Source organism: Nerophis lumbriciformis, linkage group LG13, assembly GCF_033978685.3.
Source record: "Nerophis lumbriciformis linkage group LG13, RoL_Nlum_v2.1, whole genome shotgun sequence".
In the NCBI taxonomy this organism is placed as follows: Eukaryota; Metazoa; Chordata; class Actinopteri; order Syngnathiformes; family Syngnathidae; genus Nerophis; species Nerophis lumbriciformis.
This window is the reverse complement of record NC_084560.2, coordinates 30,022,840-30,042,920: the sequence shown is the minus strand read 5'-3', so window position 1 is coordinate 30,042,920 and position 20,081 is coordinate 30,022,840. Positions and strand designations below refer to the sequence as shown.

The window sequence follows — 20,081 nt, the reverse complement described above, 5'->3', positions numbered from 1 at the left end:
CTCTATGGAGATGGAGATTTCAAGTTCCAACAGGACTTGGCGCCTGCACACAGCGCAAAATCTACCCGTGCCTGGTTTACGGACCATGGTATTTCTGTTCTAAATTGGCCCGCCAACTCCCCTGACCTTAGCCCCATAGAAAATCTGTGGGGTATTGTGAAAAGGAAGATGCAGAATGCCAGACCCAAAAACGCAGAAGAGTTGAAGGCCACTATCAGAGCAACCTGGGCTCTCATAACACCTGAGCAGTGCCAGAAACTCATCGACTCCATGCCACGCCGCATTAACGCAGTAATTGAGGCAAAAGGAGCTCCAACCAAGTATTGAGTATTGTACGTGCTCATATTTTTCATTTTCATACTTTTCAGTTGGCCAACATTTCTAAAAATCCCTTTTTTGTATTAGCCTTAAGTAATATTCTAATTTTGTGACACACGGAATTTTGGATTTTCATTTGTTGCCACTTCAAATCATCAAAATTAAATGAAATAAACATTTGAATGCATCAGTCTGTGTGCAATGAATAAATATAATGTACAAGTTACACCTTTTGAATGCAATTACTGAAATAAATCAAGTTTTTCAAAATATTCTAATTTACTGGCTTTTACCTGTGTATATATATATATATATATATATATATATATATATATATATATGCATATACATACATCCAGCCATCCATTTTCTACCGCTTGTCCCTTTTGGGGTCGCGGGGGGTGCTGGAGCCTATCTCAGCTGCATTCGGGTGGAAGGCGGGGTAAACCCTGGACAAGTCGCCACCTCATCGCAGGGCCAACACAGATAGACAGACAACATTCACACTCACATTCACACACTAGGGCCAATTTAGTGTTGTCAATCAACCTATCCCCAGGTGCATGTCTTTGGAGGTGGGAGGAAGCCGGAGTACCCGGAGGGAATCCACGCAGTCACGAGGAGAACATGCAAACTCGGGACTACCTTCGTATTGTGAGGCACATTCACTAACCCCTGTGCCACCGTGATGCCCATATATATACATACATATACATACATACATACATACATACATATATACATACATATACATATATACATACATACATACATACAAGCATACATTTATTTTGTCTAACCTTTGTAGTTTGTGGATTAATTTTTTTTAAACCATGAATGGAGTTTACTTATACATTATTTATTTAAAATTTGCATCTTACTGAGGGATGTGTCTAATGTTTTGTCCTACTCAGAGTATTTTTTTAAATATTTTGTTTGATAATTAAGGAATGTCTCCCCTTTTAAATATCCAACCATTCATCCATTTTCTACCACTTGTCCCTCACGGGGTCGTTGGGGTGGCTGGAGCCTATCCCATTTGCATTTGGGCGGAAGGCGGGATACACCCTGGACAAGTCGCAGTACTTTTATTTAGTATTTTACATTTTATTTAATTTCTATCCTTTTTCTTTATCATGTATGTACGGTATATTTGTTTATGAATTTACAAATATGCATCACACTGAGGGATATTTATAATATTTTTTGCTACTCATGGAGGACATGTCTAATATATTTTTCTACTCCTGTATAGTGTACATTATATGTTTTATATTTCATTGATCAATTTATGATTGGAACCTATCCCAGCTGCATTCGGGCGGAAGGCGGTGTACACCCTGCACAAGTCGCCACCTCATCGCAGGGCCAACACAGATAGACAGACAACATTCACACTCACATTCACACACTAGAGCCAATTTAGTGTTGCCAATCAACCTATCCCCAGGTGCATGTCTTTGGAGTTGGGAGGAAGCCGGAGTAGCCGGAGGGAACCCACGCAGTCACGGGGAGAACATGCAAACTCCACACAGAAAGACCCTGAGCCCGGGGATCGAACCCAGGACCTTCTTATCAATTGCGGCATCAATTTACATGGATTAGAGATGCATCATTAATCGAATCGTGGCTCCTGAATCGTAATCGAATTGTGAGCTGCATGAAGATTCCCACTTATAATATATATACATTTCAAATAAAATATGCATCATATAGGGGTTGTCCCAGCTAAATAAGGCAACTAAAATATATATATTTTTAAAACTGTTGTAAAAAATTTTTTATATACTAATAGTATTTGGTATAGGCGACAACCACAACGTATACCATCTGACATCTCTTGTGGCTTGAAGTGCAGCAGATACTGAAATCTATATATTGAAGTTGGTTTATTTAGCACTTGAGACATTTAAGAAACTGCCAGCAAAATAGATATTGAACATACTCTTGAACCGAATGGAGCCCTACTTGTGTATAACAATGGGATGTAAAACATTGTCAAATTGCAAGAAATATAGGAAATATGTCTATCCTTCTACATGTGAAATATCACACATCACTGCAACTTTTCATTATTTGTCGTTTATGCTTCCAAAAGCTTTTCCCTATAAACGCCCTAGAACAGTGTTTTTCAACCGGTGTGCCATGGGAGATTATGTAATTTCACCTATTTGGGTTAAAAATATTTTATGCAGTAATTATAATCTGCAAATAAAGTACCATTGTTGAGTGTCGGTGCGGTCTAGAGCTCGGCAGAGTAACCGTGTAAAACTGTTCCATATCAGTAGGTGGCAGCAGGTAGCTAATTGCTTTGTAAATTAAACTGTCTTCTAGCCTAAGAGTGTTCAACCTTGCGGTAAAAAATGTGTTGTTGGGAAACTATCAAAAACATGACTAGTTGTTTGGACTATCTCAACTGTGGGACACAGGTGCAAAAGAACTCACTGTGGAATAAAGGACATAACACACCAGACAAGGCTTCAGAAAACGAAAGATACCCAGGCAAGATGGAGCTAATCTCATGGTCGCTCAATGCTATTGACAAAGTGTTTTCCAGCATATGTTATTCTTGTTCTGAAATTGTCATGTATCCATCAAATCTGCTGTTAAAACTTGGACTATATAACCAACGTATACAACCAACATAAAAGTTGATTGTAAATTAGGTGCGGGACATGGATAAGCATTCTTGCTTTTTTTCCCACATACTTTTTCGGTGGGTGCCGTTGCATGTCTGTCAAATATAAAGAGTGATGAAGTGTTGCTATATATGTCTGCCGGAATAAATTAATTCATTCATTCATTCAAAATAAACGTTGTATCAAATGCTTAAACCAAAAATAAACAAAAGGCGAGTGCCCCTAAAAAAGCCATTGAAGCTTAAGGATGGCTATGGAAAACTAAAACTGAACTGGCTACAAAGTAAACAAAAACAGAATGCTGGACGACAGCAAAGACTTACAGCGTGTGGAGCAGACGGCGTCCACAAAGTACATCCGTACATGACATGACAATCAACAATTTCTACACAAAGAAGGATAGCGTCAAACAGTCTTGATTGCTAAAATAAAGCAGGTGCGGGGAATAGCGCTCAAAGTAAGACATGAAACTGCTACAGGGAAAATACAAACAAAACAGGAAAAGCTACCAAAATAGGAGTGCAAGACACACAGGAAAACACCAAAAGACTCCAAATAAGTCACGGCGTGATGTGACAGGTCGTGACACTTACTTTGAGACAAGAGCTATAGTGATGCATGTTTGTTTATGGTTTGAATTCACATCCAACAATTGCAACAATGACTTTTTACTGTCAATATCAACTACAGAGTTTACATTCTTTATGTTTGGCATTTTTTTCAATGAACAAAAATGTGCCTTGGCTCCAAAAAGGTGGAAAAACACTGCTCTAGAAGGCTGCAGCGTGCGTGAAGTGGAGTTCGCCTTAACAACAACACAGCTGCCGTGACGAGAAAACGGGCTTTTTGCTGCATTGCACCTGTGCAAAGCCCCCGAACTTCACACGGTCCCACCGGGGACGAGACTGAGCTCTCCTGGTTACATGGTCGTCATCACACCCTGCCCATCATCTTGTTTGAAGGCAACAAAACGAAGAGTAACTAGTTGAAATCTGCTGCCATATGTCAGTGAGGGGGAAAAAAGACGAGGGTGTTTTTTACCCTTTTCTTTGAGTGCTGTATGACCTGCAGAGAGAGAGCGAAAGAGCGGGGAAAGACGTCTTACCTGCCGAAGGAGGGTGAGGGGGAAGCCGGTGAGGGAGCTCCGGGGGCCGGGGAGAGGAGCCAGCTAATCCCGGGGATCCGTGACAAGTGTGTGGGCTGCTCGCTGGTGCGCCTCGGCACTGTGTGAGTACACACACCCACTGGCAGGGTGTTCCTGGATGAGGGGGCGTGGTGAGTGTGTGTCCATAGTCTCTCATTGAAGCCCAAAGATTCTGCTTGGGGGAAAAAATCCCTCTAATTATTGTCATGTATTCAGCTCTTATTGTAATGAATAATAATCATATTTTGGCATTATTTATTTAACACAAATAATGATTTTTTGTTTCTGCATGTAAAATGCGTGGAACAATTCGATACTCTTCCTCTAGATGGCAGTAGGTACTAGTGTTGTAACGATACCAATATTTTGGGACCGGTACCGGTACTAAAATTATTTCTCAAAGACTCAGGTCATACCAAAGACTAAGAAAATGGGACCCATTACCTCCCTGCTTGGCACTCAGCATCAAGGGTTGGAATTGGGGGTTAAATCACCAAAAATGATTCCCGGGCGCGGCCACCGCTGCTGCTCACTGCTCCCCTCACCTCCCAGGGGGTGATCAAGGGTGATGGGTCAAATGCAGAGAATAATTTCACCACACCTAGTGTGTGTGTGTGAGAATCATTGGTACTTTAACTTTAACTTTCGGTACTTTTCAGTACTTTTCTAAATAAAGGGGACCACAAAAAAATTGCATTATTGGCTTTATTTTAACAAAAAATCTTACGGTACATTAAACATATATATGCTTCTTTTTGCAAGTTTGTCCTTAAATAAAATAGTGCAAGACAACTTGTCTTTTGTTAGTAAGTAAGCAAACAAAGGCTCCTAATTAGTCTGCTGACATATGCAGTAACATATTGTGTCATTGTCCATTCTATTATTTTGTCAACATTATTAAGGACAAGTGGTAGAAAATTAATTATTAATCTACTTGTTCATTTATTGGTAATATCTGCTTAGTTTCTCTTTTGACATGTTCTGTCTATACTTATACTGTTCAAATGTAATAATCATTTATTCTTCTGTTGTTTGATACTTTACATTAGTTTTGGATGATACCAAAAATGTGGGTATCAATCCGATACCAAGTAGTTACAGGCTCATACATTGGTCATATTCAAAGTCCTCATGTGTCCAGGGACATATTTCCTGAGGTCATAAACATAATATACTTTTTTTTTTTTTAAACGAAAGATGATGTTGTGATGCCAAAAAATATTGACGTAATCATAGTAGTATCGACTAGATACGCTACTGTACTTGGTATCATTTTCAGAGGCGGTATAGTACAGAATATGATTCATTAGTATCGCGGGACTATACTAATACCGGTATACCGTACAACCCTAATTCAAACACAGTGTTACTGTTCAAACTGTGTAATGTGGCCAAAAATATTAAATATACTTAACCTCAGCCATGTTTTTGATGAATACTTAAGCATACAATGCTACTGTGTTTTAATGTTGGTCATTATGGTGGTACTTGGAGAGCCAAATTTTTTCTTAGGTGGTACTTGGTGAAAAAACTTTGCGAACCAGTGATAGTGACAGCGATTCAGATAGCGGTAGCTGTCGTTGAATGTATATTTTATCATAACAACAACATAACTGCTAATTGTTTGTTACTTTTCTTGGACTACTTTAGTAGTAGTGCTCCCTGCACCTGTGTGTTGACGAGACAAAGTGAGGGACAGCCGTAAACACAAATTATTTTTGTTCGGGATGGAATTTTAAATATATTACATAAACTTCCATCCATCCATCCATCCATTTCCTACCGCTTGTCCCTCCAGGGTAAAGGGGGGTGCTGGAGTCTATCCTAGCTGCACAAGTCGCCACCTCATTGGAGGGATAATTACATAAACCTACATAGTAAAAAACAAAAATATAGACAGTTTAATAACAAATGTGTTCTGTTAAACCACTAATGGTAACACTTTTTCATATGGTCACTACTGCCTAGTTTCTTTTGTTATATTCTTATTTTACTTTTATATTTTTATTCTCATTGTTGCTTTTTATTTTTATTCTTATTGTAATATTTTTTTATTTCGTTTCCATTTATACCCCCATTATTTACTTTTTAAATTCGATCTCAATTCTGTACACTGCTGCTGGAATTTAAATTTTCCTACGGGAACTCTGCTGAAGGAATAAATAAAGTACAATCTATCTATCTATCTATATATCTATTCGCTAGCCAATGGTGTTCTTGTTGTATTTTTTGGTTTAAAAAATGTAACTATGAACAAGTTGCAGACAGCCTCTTTAACTAGAAAGTGGTTGGATGGCAGTATCTACAGGGGGAAAGAGTTCTGCAGATATTAAATATCTGACGGCACGCTGGCTCCATCTAGTGGTAAGCAGTAACACCAGCGATTTAGGAAAGAATAAGAGCAGTTTGAAATAATAACACGAATATGCATTCAACTTTTAAGTGTTAAAGTGTGATTTAAATTAAAAAATGTATTTTCAGAAATATTATGTTTAACTCACCTCATTCGCCACAAGCTAATCCTTCCAAGAATAGGGGAAAAAATATGTCAATACTAGAAAGAAGAAAATATATTTTTAAATGATGTACACAAATAAACTGAGTTATTGTGCAGAAATATGGGGAAATAACTACAAATGTGCGCTACATTCGTTAACGGTGTTACAAAAAAGATAAATTAGACTGATACATAATGTTGGATATAGAGAACATACAAACACTTTATTTATTGAGTCAAAAATATTAAAGTTTGATGATTTGGTAAAATTGCAAACAGCCAAAATTATGTATAAAGCAAACTACCAAAGAATGTACAACAATTCTTCTCAACTAAAGAGGATAAATATAACCTTAGAGGAAAATCTAATTTAAAACATTTGTATGCACGTTCAACACTTAGAACATTTAGCATATCAGTATGTGGAATTAAATGATGGAATGGATTAAGTAAAGAAGTTAAACATTGTACTGATATGATCCAGTTTAAGAGGTTGTTCAAATTAATCGTGCTTACAAAGTACAAAGAAGAAGAATTATGAGAAATACTTTCAACCTTATTGAAAATAAGACATTCTTCATTTCAGTATGTCAATAATGACTGACTTAATTAATTACATATTACAAAACTGTTGTATTACTCATTCGCGGATGTCATATTACTATAAAAAGGTCAGTAAATGAATGTATATATTTGCAAACGCTCTGAAGTGGGAAAAGGGTAGGATTAAATAAGCGTTGCTTCTTCCTACTCCTTTTCGGACATGATGTAAAGAGAAATGATATGAAATTGTGTGATATATTATGCTGTAAGTGTGTTCAAAATAAACTAAAAGAAAGAAAGAAACCGCTAGAGGTCGCCGTAGTGAAGACTGACTATTAGCAGTTTGTGTTAACTCTTTTCTGCACTCGTTGGTTTGGACAATAACAACATTACGACAAGCGGTCCCGCTGATAAAACCAACCCAGGCTGAAATGGAGGAATATAACTCTGGCGAAGAGGTACAGCTGGTGACATTTACCTGCATTTTAACACCGCTAGCAGTTAACATGACCAGGGTGCGGCGAGGAGGAGCGAGTTTGGGTTTGCTAGCTTGCTGTACGACAGGATTATATTTCTAATCGCTATGACATAATTGTGTCTCACCTTGATGACGTCAAAGTGTTCTCCTGACTAGTTGTACGTGATTTAATCTACCCTTTGCAACCTCATTATACTATTGGCTAAGTTTTATATCCATAAATGTAGGTTTCTCAATAGCTGACCTGTTTTTTGTGCCTTTAAAAAAAGAATTAGAACTCTACTTTAAAACACTCTCTACCTCTAACAACCAACAAACTGAAAACTTTGATGCTGTGTTCCAAATTTGAATTATTTACGGCACTTGTAAGCCTATGGCTTTACATTTTGTTACACACATATATATATATATATATATATATATATATATATATATCCATCCATTGACTTCCACTTATCCAAGGTCGGGTCGCGGGGGCAGCAGCCTAAGCAGGGAAGCCCAGACTTCCCTCTCCCCAGCCACTTCGTCCGGCTCTTCCCGGGGGATCCCGAGGCGTTCCCAGGCCAGCCGGGAGAGATAGTCGTCCCAACGTGTCCTGGGTCTTCCCCATGGCCTCCTACCGGTCGGAAGTGCCCGAAACACCTCCCTAGGGAGGCGTTCGGGTGGCATCCTGACCAGATGCCCGAACCATATATATAAATTGCATTCTGTTTTAGTTACTTTATTGAGTTTACAACCACCTGGCGCTGTTTTGTACTGTTTTTGTACTATTGCTGTACTTGTTTTGTTTATTATTATTTCTTGATTGTATTCATTGAATACAATCATTGTGTTCATATTATAAATAAAGGTTCATAAAATAAAAAACGTGATTTAATACAGCAATCAAATGTTCTTGAGCCATAAAATTATGTTTTAAAAAAACTTTGGGAATAAAACAAAAAATCAGTTATAAACATCAAAAGGTGGAAAATATATGATTTTCTGTTAAGTTAATTTAATATGTTTGCTCCAAAGTGGGTGGTACGAGTTCCATTCACACGCTGTGTTTTTCTTATAGGTGCTCTTCAATGCTGATGACGCCAGTAACAACATTAAAGAGGTATAAAAGATACACATTTCTGTAATCATAAATGTTGTACTATTAAAGGGGAAATGCACTTTTTTTAAATGTTGCCTATTGTTCACAATCCTTATGAGAGACAAGAAGACAAAATGTGTTTTTTGCAGTCTGACATGTAAAAATCGGCTTGTTCTAGGTGGCTAGCAACGGCTACGACTAAATCACTTTAAAATGCATTCTAAAACCACCAACAATACTTAATTTACATTCCGTAACCTGTATAATATTAAAGCTGTAGCGTCATTGTTATTGTAAGAGCGACCATGGAAGAACTCTTTTTTTCCAGCGTAGTAACACACCGGCATGCTTTAGTATTAGCCGTAACAACTAGCTACGGCAAGAGATAATCTAGCTTATAAATCAGCACCCGAATCGTGTTTGAGTTTGTAATATTAACACAATGCGACTGGACACCAATCTGTACTGAGTGAAAAACATGAACAATCATATTACAGTATCTGTAAATAATTAGCCCACATTTCATGTTTTGTTTGTGCACAGCTAGCTCGACAGTGTATGTAGTTATAATAACACGCATGATGTGCTGCGTGTGTCAAGATCAATTTTATAGTGAGTCACTCGATGGACAGTTGTGCGTTTGGTCCAGCTGGCCGGGGACGCATTTTCCGGTTTATTTTGGTTAAGCACACTATTTATTTTGAAATAGCTTGGCTCCAAGGTCTCTGTCGGCTTCCGTCCGCTCCGACGTTTCACCCTTCCTTTGTGCTCGCTTCTAGAAGCAGCAGTTCATCCTCGGTATGTTCAGGTTAAAAAAGATAAGGTTGTGAATTCTTAGTCATCTTCGTTGTCTGTTACCAAGTCTGCCATGATTAGAGAACACTCACGTTTTTTTCCGTAAGTAGGAACACGCTTTTGTTGCTGGAAGTCGGAAGTGCGCTGCTATGGAAACTGAAATAGATGCACTGAGGAAAGATGTCCTGGAAATGCTTGAAATGACCAAAATAAGGTTAATATTGTACATATTACACAGTGTTATGGATGTGTCTGTTACTCCATTTTATTTATACACACACATATACAGTATATATATATATATATATATATTTATATATATACTTACCATCATCGGCGGTCACTCGAACGAGTATGACGATCCTCCTGGTAGGGATGTATCCCTTTATGAAGGATGCCTGTGCGTGACTTTGTTTAACGTGGGGAGACTGGTGCACAGACAGTCACCACACGATCCTTGACAGAATTGGGTCAGGGTCCAGTGGCATGGAGTCCAAGACGACTGGGGACCATTTTCTGCTGCAGCCTTCTTCCGCCATCGCAGCCGTTGTGGTAGTTCTAAAAATCTACCGTCTTCCGCCTGCTCCGCTGTTTTATATACTTACAGTGTGTATATAAAACGTTGATGGGGGGTTTTGGAGTTGTTTTAGAGGGCTTTGACGTCCCACTGGGGTGAGTTTTTCCTTGCCCTTATGTGGGCTCTGTACCGAGGATGTCGTTGTGGCTTGTGCAGCCCTTTGAGACACTTGTGATTTAGGGCTATATAAATAAACGTTGGTTGATTGATTGATTTGAAGGCTACAACGGTGACTCCCATTAGCCGCATCTTCCAAACGTTTCTTTAAAATCCTAAAAAAAAACCAACATATTTGTTCTCGTTTCTCATGATTGTGAACGGTAGGCAAAATTTCAAAAAAGTGCAGTTCCCCCTTAAGTTTTATTGTTGCAGTGCATCGAGGGTGTCATCGGCGGTACGGACTACAGCCAAAGTAAAGTAAACCAGTGGACCGCCAGCATTGTGGAACAGTCTTTGACTCATCTCGTCAAACAAGGCCGGCCTTTCAAGTACATAGGTACAACACAAGGTGCATAATCATGAATGTTGCGTTGGCGCGGCTCACTCAAAGTGGGTGTTTGGGTTATGTTTTAGTTAACTGCACCATCATGCAGAAGAGCGGGGCTGGTCTCCACACGGCTAACTCCTGTTACTGGGACAACACCACGGACGGTAAGCACACAGAAAAGTATTGATTTCAAAGCTATTTTTTAAATAATCAAATCCATCATCAAACAGTGGCGATCATAAATCTTTGTTGACTATATCGGCAATGTTTTAAGTCTTAACATTTTTAACCATCACATAAGTGCGAAAAGATGGAAACCACTGTATAATAAAACAAACACATATAAGAAAGTGTAATTATGCTCCTCGTGCTGTGCGTCCTCAAGAACAGCAAAGTTTCCTGTTATATTAAGCCCATTTCACTTTAACTGTGTGTTTGAGTCACAACAAACCCAGAGGGCTGGGTTGTTTGTGCCATATTCAGGGAGAATATCTGCACCCACAAATTTTTATTTTTTTTTGTTTTTTCATCATTTCAGTATGTGTCATTCAAAATAGAGATTAAAAAATTTACCGTATTTTCCGGGGCACCAGATTATAAGGCACACTGCCGATGAATGGTCTATTTTCATTTCTTTTTTCATATAAAAAGGGGCACCGGATTATAGGGCGCATTAAAGGAGTCATATTATAATTTTTTTGTAAATTGAAAACACTTCCTTGTGGTCTACATAACATGTAATGGTGGTTATTTGGTCAAACTGGAAGGATAGGTCTTTATTGTCATTGCACAAGTACAATAAAACTTTGTTTTCAGCACAAACTGTTGCATAGATTATGTTTTACAGATCAACTTCAAGCCGCTTTCTGACAGTCGCTTCCGGATACGCCGTTTTGTGGGCGGTCTTATTTACGTGGCTCACCTTCGGCAGCGTCTTCTCCCAGTCATTTTTGTTGTAGCGGTGTAGTGTGCAAGGACGCGAGTGGAAGAAGTGTCAAAAGATGGCGCTAACTGTTTTAATGACATTCAGACTTTACTTCAATCAATAACGGAGCAGCATTTCCTCATCCGGAAACAACAACAAGTCCCGAAATGTGTCCCGTGAAAAACCGTCCGACCGGAACTCTAATAACTAAAGTTCCTTGGGTGAATAATGTAAACTCACTACACCGGTATGTTTTAGCGCTTTCATGGCGAGTTTACTGACAGATAAGGTAAGAACTTTACACTACTTTATTTTAGAAATGGCAACAGCGGAGGATGAATGTCACATAACAAGAAGATAGAGAAAAAGAAGAAGCCTATCGACTATGTCATCGGTACGGACTACAAAGGCAAACGTGCGCAAATTTTCAGGATTTATACAGATCCCAAATACAGATCAGCAGGTACCAGAAGGTAAGAAAACTTGCTTTTGCATAATATTGCGAAACAAAACGCCAGATAATGTCTTACCTTATACTCACACCATAATAATACTCGTATGTTTAATGCACCGACAATCCACCAAGCGAAGCGGCTTCATAGCTTAACAAAGTTGTACTAAAACATTTTGATAGATTTTTGTGCGCCGTGTGTTATGTTCTATATTTTCAATGGAACATATAAAATGTTGGTGTTGTTTACTTAAGTGATATTGCATCATACCTCTTACCACGTATCTCTTATGTTTGACTGCCATCTACTGGTCACTCTTATCATTACACCACATACTAAATAAAATTGCTTCGAGGTCGGTGAGAAAAAACAGAATTATCCCGTACATTAGGCGCACCGGGTTATAAGGCGCACTGTCGAGTTTTGAGGAATAAAAAGGATTTTAGGTGCGCCTTATAGTCCGGAAAACACGGTATTCATACTTTTTATCACAATCTGCAAACCACCACAGAATTCAAATTCATTTATTTTATGGAACTACTTTAATTTGTGTGCAGACTTTGATTGTTGATAATCACAGGGGACTTAAATGTGCATGTAGATGTAGCCAATGACAGGCATGCTAAAGAACTCAGTGTTGTCCTTGAAATGTTTGGTCCAACTCAGCATGTACACAAGCCCACCCACAGCAGAGGCCACACTCTTGATTTGGTCATTACGAAGGGTCTTGCAAGTTCAAACATTAATGTTACTGATGTTGATTTATCAGATCATCCTGTGTTTTCTTCAACTTGTCTATTCGACCCAAAGCAGCAGTTGGGTCTGTGGCTGTTAGGGGAATACTCATAAATGATAGAATACTGACACAGTTTGTGGAAATGATATAGGTTAGAAAACACCCCGTATGCAGGGGCGGATTAAGAAATTTTGGCCCCCTGGGCCTGACATGGTCTTGGCCCCTCAACCCCGCGCGTGCACGCGCACACACACGCACGCACTATGCAAGAAATACTGTATACTGTGAACAGACATGCACACTGTACTGTACAGAAGAGTGCACATACTGCACACACACTATTAGGTATACCACACAGACAAGCACAGGTTCCACACAGACACAGGTAGGGGGAGGGGATAAATGGCCTAAAAATAAAAATTTTGGAAAATGATTACGCCCACTTCAGTGATGGTGCATTGGGTCATTTGAGAGATATTATGTATTGGAAGTTGGTATCTATCATGAAATAAACCCCCCACCCCACCCAAAAAACACCCAAGACTTTCATTGAGGTCAGATGAGTATGATTCAGTGAGAATCTTGGCCTTGTGAAGGACTGAAGCATTGGACTCTGTATCCAAAGAGAAAAGGACACTGAACAAATTGTTCAGATGTTTGTAGGCCTTCAGACGGTGATTAAGGCTTGAACTCAGTTGATCAATAGAGGCAATAAATGTCTCTATTTGAAACAGTTGCCTTCCCTCAAGCACAACATCTGGGGATGCTGATTCATCAGCAAACTTTTTACGTTTCTTCGTCCGTTCAGCCCTGTAAGATGGGGTGCCACCCAACATGTTTAAGGCTTTCTGCTCAAAATGATCAAATAGATCTCTTTTGGAGAGAACAAAGGTGCGCAGAGATTCCAGCAATCTAACTGCTGTACCAAGGTCCATGTCTGCTTTTTGAAGTTGCAGACTTGTGGCCTGAAATCTGGACAGAACAGTGTCCCAAAAGCCTGCCATGAAGGCCATCTGTATTTACTGTTTTAGTCATTTCAAATTATCTCTGAGTCTGAACTGAGGGAAAGGAAACCAAATTTTGAGCAGTCACTCACGAGTTCGAAGTACCAAATGAGGAGATTCTAAAAGAACAGACCGGTTTATGAAAGACTCGATGGGGGAGGGGCACAGCTAAGAATACTTGAGTGAGATTCTGTGATCCAAATTCGAGATAGAGCTTTTTGATAATGATAATTTGTCAGAGTAAGGTTGTGTAATCAAAATTTGAGAATGAGCTTTGCCAATCAATCAAGAATATTTGCATTAAGTTCTGTGATCAAAATTCAGAAACAACCTTTAATAATTGATAAAGAATATGTGAGTGAGGTTGTGTGATCCAATTTGAGAATTAGCTTTGATAATAATGATTGAGAGCCTCTGGCCCTCTGTGGATCGTGGCCGCGGGGCCAAGTTGGCCTGGCCCCTTGGGGCCTCTGACCCTCTATGGATCGGGGCCAAGTTGGCATGACCCCTCGGGGCCTCTGGCCCTCTATGGATCGTGGCCGCGGGGCCAAGTTGGCCTGACCCCTTGGGGCCTCAGGCCCTCTGTGGGTCGCGGCCGCGGGGCCAAGTTGACCTGGCCCGTTGGGGCCTCTTACCCTCTATGGATCGTGGCCGCGGGGCCAAGTTGACCTGGCCCCTTGGGGCCTCTGGCCTTCTGTGGGTCGCAGCCGCGGGGCCAAGTTGGCCTGGCCCTTTAGGGCCTATGACCCTCTGTGGGTCGTGGCCGCGGGGCCAAGTTGACCTGGCCCCTTGGGGCCTCTGACCGTCTATGGATCATGGCCGCGGGGCCATGTTGGCCTGGCCCCTTGGGGCCTCTGGCCTTCTGTGGGTCGCGGCCGCGGGGCCAAGTTGACCTGGCCCCTTGGGGCCTCTGACCCTCTATGGATCATGGCCGCGGGGCCAAGTTGGCCTGGCCCCTTGGGGCCTAAGATTATTATTTTTGCAAAAGTAGTTTTGCATGCGTCGCGGCCGCGGGGCCAAGTTGGCCTGGCCCCTTGGGGCCTCTGGCCCCCTGGGCCTGGGCCCGGTAGGCCCGTTCATTAATCCACCTATGCCCGTATGTAATGTTGATGATCTGTTGAACTCATACATCAAGTGTTGTAAAGGTTTTGACACCATTGCTCCTGTCTATGTTAGAATGGTTAAAAGTAGGCAAAAGGCACCATGGAGAAATAGAGACTCGGTCTGAACACAAAAAGGTAGTGCCGCAGAGCCAAACGGAAATAGCGCAAATCAAAGCTCCAAACTCATTATGAGATTTACAAAGAAAAGTTAAATGTGTTCAACCAGACTTTGCGTAAAACAAGGGAAACTCATTTTTTTGAAATCATTAAAATGTAACAACTCTTGTGTCCTGTTTGCTACAGTAAACAGATGAAAAAACCCTCCAATTTCACTTCCAGTAGAACTCATTTCTCACATGAAAGTGCAATGAGTTTGCAATATTCCTTCATGATAAAGTTGAAGGCATTTAATCTAATTATTTCTGGAGAACAAATAGCTACTCTGTAGCCAGCTAGTCAACTAGAGCTGGTACATTTCACTCCTGTCACTAACAAAACAGTTGAAGAAATTACATACAGTCTTGAGTTCATCAACATGCTGCCTTGATGAGTTACCCACTAGATTTCTAAAAATCTGTGATGAGCAGTTTGTTACCACAATTCGCTCATCTAGTTAACATCTCATTTCGGAGTGAAACATTACCAAAGGCCCTAAAAACTGCGGTCCTTAAGCCTCTCTTAAAGAAGAGTACCGTATTTTTCCGACTATAAGTCGCAGTTTTTTTCATCCAGTGCGACTTATATATGTTTTTGTCCTTTTTTATTATGCATTTTCGGCAGGTGCGACTTATACTCCGAAAAATACGGTAGTCTAAATGCCACAGTACTGAACAACTATCAGCCCATATTAAGCCCCACCACAGCACTGAAACTGCTCTGGTCAAGGTGACTAATGATATCCGCCTGAACACAGATGGAGGAAAAGTCTCAGTCTTGGTTTTTGCTGGACCTGAGCACTGCCTTTGACACAGTTAACCATACTATCTTATCACAGAGGTTAGAAAACTTTGTGGAAATATCAGGTTCTGCTCTTAACTGGTTCAAGTCCTAAACTTTTCAAATGTTCTTGTAATCAGACAATATTTTCGGCATATTCGATGGAATTTTTACCTGACATGTTTCGACTGCCATATGCAGTCTTCTCGATCACAGGACAAACAAAGTATGTCCTGTGACTGCAAATGGCAGTCGAAAGTCGAGTTTTTTGTTGACATTGGTAACTGTAGGCCCTTTTCCACCGCAATAACTATTACAGGAACTTTCTCATTTACCCAGGTAAATAAAGTTCTCTCTGTGTTTCCACCAAAAACAACCTGGGTAGATTTAGTTCTTCAGGAAGTTTTCGGAGTTCCTGCCAGCCAGGTGTGACTTTTGTAAGGTTTGTGGAACCTTATTGGGGGCGGGCTGTGCTGTCGAACGATGATTGGTTAAACACAGTTAAGGGCGTTTTTAAAACTTATTTTTCAAACACATGACCGCTAAATGACTTGTTTATTTCTTATTTCTTGTGTATTTCCATTACATCAGGCTTGACAACGGAGAGAAAGAAGAACAAAATAAACTTTCGACTTGCAGGAACTTTTGTGGGGCATCTTTGTGCTGAAGAACGCTGATCAGTGTTTTTATTTAGCCGTAGTCTTTAAACTATATGAAGTTTATTGTTGTTTATTATTTTTTACAAACTTCATTTAGATACGAGAAGTGGACAGACTATTTTAAACGTATTTACAGAGGAGTATGAAGCCAGACTCGAAGCAACGAGCTCAGCTTGTTACTACTCAGACTTTGTAGGATAAATGTGAAATAAATGAGGCAATACACGAGTGGAATGAAGGTAAATGTCATCAAATATTAACTGTTTACTTTATTACATGTTGTAAAAGTAGTCAGTGACACTCCATTTGTGTAGTTATTAGCCTCAACCCGAGTGAACAGAATGTTAATGCTAACGAGCTAATGCTAAAGCCGATGTGTTTGTGTTGTCGGCGTGAGATAAAGACTGACATTTATTATTTATATATTGTTATTTACAGCTGAAATGATCCAAAAGTAATCACTTGACCCTCATGACTTTTTCATTTACTGAGAGGACGACTATCTGACTGTTGGACATTGACTTTTTATGAACAATTCGGTACACTTTATTTTTTAAATAATATCGTTTTGTATATTAGTGCTTTGTATTTCATTTACTTTTTAGTAAAATAACTCTGACCTAATAGTGTCTGTTTATTTACATGGTATCAGTGTAGAAATATACCAAACTTTAACTAAACCACTCCTCCATACGTATTTGTATAAACTACCCTGAACTGTGAAATGCGATGAAAACACAAACCACACATTTCTACAGGAACCTCTAGTTTCTGGAACTACAGGTTCCAGGAACCAAAAGGGCTTTGTCTCTGACCAAATAGCTATGACCTGCGGGGTTCCTCAGGGCAAAACTTTCGATATTGTTCAATTTGTACATGCTGCCACTCGGTCAGCTCATACGCAACTTCAATGTGTCCTACCACAACTACGCAGATGACCCTCAGATCCACGTGTCACTGACGGCAGGTGAATGTCGGCCTGTTGATTCACTTTGTCGCGGTATTGAACAGATCAGTGTGTGGATGCAAAACATTTTTCCTCAGCGAAACTCCGAAAAAGTAAAAATCATTGTCCTTGGCCCAAGGACGCAAAGGGAAACTTGAGACCCTCTCCCTGAAGCCTACTAATCAGGTTAGAAATGTAGGGGTAATAATGGACTCCGACTTAAACTTTAACAGCCACATTAAGTAAATAACATCAGCAGCTTTTTACCACCTGAAAAACATTGCCAAAATCAAAGGAATAATGTCTAAATGGCTAATCCATGCCTTTGTCTCCAGCAGGTTAGACTATTGTAATGGCCTTCTCACTAGGCTCTCCAAACGACCTGTAAAGCAGCTGCAGTACATCCAAAACGTTGCTGCTCGAGTCCTGACTAGAACCATGAAAAACAGCCATATTAGTCACTGCTCAGAGAATAGACTTTAAACCCGCTCTCTCTGTCTACTAGTCTTTTCATGTTAGAGACATATGAACCATCTCGAGATCTGAGAACGTCAGGGAGTGGTCTCCTGTTGGTGCCTAGATTTAGGATCAAACATATTGAAACTGTGTTTCTGTTTTGTGTTCTTAAAAATCTGGAATAGTCTTCCTGAAGATGTGAGACGGCCCTATTGTGCATATGACAACTGAAAGTATTATCTACTGTATTTGATCGGTTTTAATTTTGAGTACGATTGTTTTTATGATCATTGTATTTTCTGATTTTAATTTGAAATATGACTTTGTATATTTTTTGCCTTTAAAATTTTGTAAAGCCCTTTGAAAGGCCTTGTGTATGAATTGTGCGTTTTAAATAAAGTTTCCTTGCCTTATATCGCTGATCTTTGGTTACTGGAGATGTTGCTTCTGTTTCTGTCTTTTAGGAAGCTGTACAATCCGATGGGAGAACCGCACCATGTATTGCGTCGTCGGCGTCTTTGCCGTGGCTTTGCAGCCGTGACCCCATCCTAAGAACAAGGACGGTCGTCAGCTTTGGTAGTTTGTTTCCAATACAGGGAAATGGAAGTAAGAATGTTCAGGGGGCAACAACGAAGCAGCGTGTCGCTCGTTTGTGTGATCACTCCCGACTTTCAGGAGTTACTTTGTGGTCAGCTAAGATTTAAACACTTGTGTAGCAATCCCTCAGCTTTATGTAAGCACTCCATCATTACATTCCTAAATAAAATAAGACTGAAACCACTGCAGCATTTAGGAAGACACACCAGAGTACTTTAAATGTCTTTATATGATACTTTAAACTTACAAAAGTATTTATTTACTTGTCAGAATTTGTGTAGGGGGCACCATTACATTTCTTTTTTTATATAGTATCTACAGAAAAATAAAGGTGAATTTGTCCTTATAACACACATCTTGTTCCATTTTGTTTAGCAAAGGTTGTGTACTACTGTTATATGAACACTATATTGCCAAAATTATTTGGCCACCTGCTTTGACTCCCATATAAACTTGAAGTGCCATCCCATTCCTAACCCATAGGGTTCAATATGATGTCGGTCCACCTTTTGCAGCTATTACAGCTTCAACTCTTCTGGGAAGGCTGTCCACAAGGTTGCGGAGTGTGTTTATAGGAATTTTCGACCATTCTTCCAAAAGCACATTGGTGAGGTCACACACTGATGTTGGTTGAGAAGGCCTGGCTCTCAGTCTCCGTTCTAATTCATCCCAAAGGTGTTCTATCGGGTTCAGGTCAGGACTCTGTGCAGGCCAGTCAAGTTCATCCACACCAGACTCTGTCATCCATGTCTTTATGGACCTGTCTTTGTGCACTGGTGCACAATCATGTTGGAAGAGGAAGGGGCTCTAAACTGTTCCCACAAGGTTGGGAGCATGGAATTGTCCAAAATGTTTTGGTATCCTGGAGCATTCAAAGTTCCTTTCAAAACCCAACTCCTGAAAAACAACCCCACACCATAATTCCTCCTCCACCAAATTTCACACTCGGCACAATGCAGTCCAAAATGTAGCGTTCTCCTGGCAACCTCCAAACCCAGACTCGTCCATCAGACTGTCAGATGGAAAAGTGTGATTCATCACTCCAGAGAAGGCGTCTCCACTGCTCTAGAGTCCAGTGGCGATGTGCTTTACACCACTGCATCCCACACTTTGCATTAGACTTGGTGATATATAGCTTAGATACAGCTGATCGGCCATGGAAACCCATTCCATGAAGCTCTCTGCGTACTGTACGTGGGCTAATTGGAAGGTCACATGAAGTCTGGAGCTCTGTAGCAACTGACTGCAGAAAGTCGGCCCCCTCTTTGCACTATGCACTTCAGCATCCGCTGACCCCTCACTGTCAGTTTACGTGGCTGAGTTGCTGTTGTTCCCAAACTCTTCCATTTTCTTATAATAAAGCCAACAGTTGACTTTGGAATATTTAGGAGTGAGGAAATTTCACAACTGGATTTGCTGCACAGGTGGCATCTTATGACAGTTCCACGCTGGAAATCACTGAGCTCCTGAGAGCGGCCCATTCTTTCACATATGTCTGTAGAAACAGTCTCCATGCCTAAGTGCTTGATTTTATACACCTGTGGCCTGGCCAAGTGATTAGGACACCTGATTCGGATCATTTGGATGAGTGGCCAAATACTTTTGGCAATATAGTGTATATATACTATGTCTATCCATTTTTTTTTACAATTTTATTTCACAATAAAAGCATTTAACTGGGGCTGTATTATTAAGTCTGTAGTTTTGC

At 40.2% G+C, this 20,081-nt stretch overlaps 2 protein-coding genes across 6 annotated transcripts in view; one reads left to right on the top strand and one right to left on the bottom strand.

Moving 5' to 3' along the window:
- sytl5 (synaptotagmin-like 5) overlaps positions 1–7,686 on the bottom strand; it is an 83,043-nt gene extending 75,357 nt beyond the window's left edge. Inside the window, exons 1-3 of one of the 4 annotated variants that reach the window (XM_061971098.2) lie at positions 7,620–7,686; positions 6,603–6,655; positions 4,063–4,273 (exon numbers count right to left, since the gene is read on the bottom strand). The gene's annotated coding sequence lies outside the window, so the exon portion shown is untranslated. The remainder of the gene's footprint in view (positions 1–4,062; positions 4,274–6,602; positions 6,656–7,619) is intronic. The other 3 variants (XM_061971100.2, XM_061971101.2, XM_061971099.2) reach the window with 3 other exon arrangements.
- Positions 7,464–20,054, top strand: dynlt3 (dynein light chain Tctex-type 3). 2 transcript variants are annotated; one of them, XM_061971322.2, is made up of 5 exons: positions 7,464–7,599; positions 8,680–8,721; positions 10,445–10,568; positions 10,646–10,723; positions 18,241–20,054. In XM_061971322.2, the coding sequence occupies exons 1-5, from the start codon at positions 7,573–7,575 to the stop codon at positions 18,315–18,317; spliced, it is 348 nt and encodes a 115-aa protein (XP_061827306.1). In that variant the 5' UTR covers positions 7,464–7,572; the 3' UTR covers positions 18,318–20,054. The 2 variants fall into 2 exon arrangements, with proteins under 2 accessions (XP_061827306.1, XP_061827307.1); XM_061971323.2 differs by lacking the exon at positions 18,241–20,054 and adding an exon at positions 17,656–17,818.
- Positions 20,055–20,081: the final 27 nt, after the last annotated feature.

Bases quoted from the DNA above. Each gene is read 5' to 3' on its own strand.
- dynlt3 (XM_061971322.2), top strand. From the start codon at position 7,573: ATGGAGGAATATAACTCTGGCGAAGAG. The intron at 10,569-10,645 runs GTACAACACAAG...GTTATGTTTTAG, and splicing joins CCGGCCTTTCAAGTACATAG to TTAACTGCACCATCATGCAG. The intron at 10,724-18,240 runs GTAAGCACACAG...TCTGTCTTTTAG, and splicing joins CTGGGACAACACCACGGACG to GAAGCTGTACAATCCGATGG.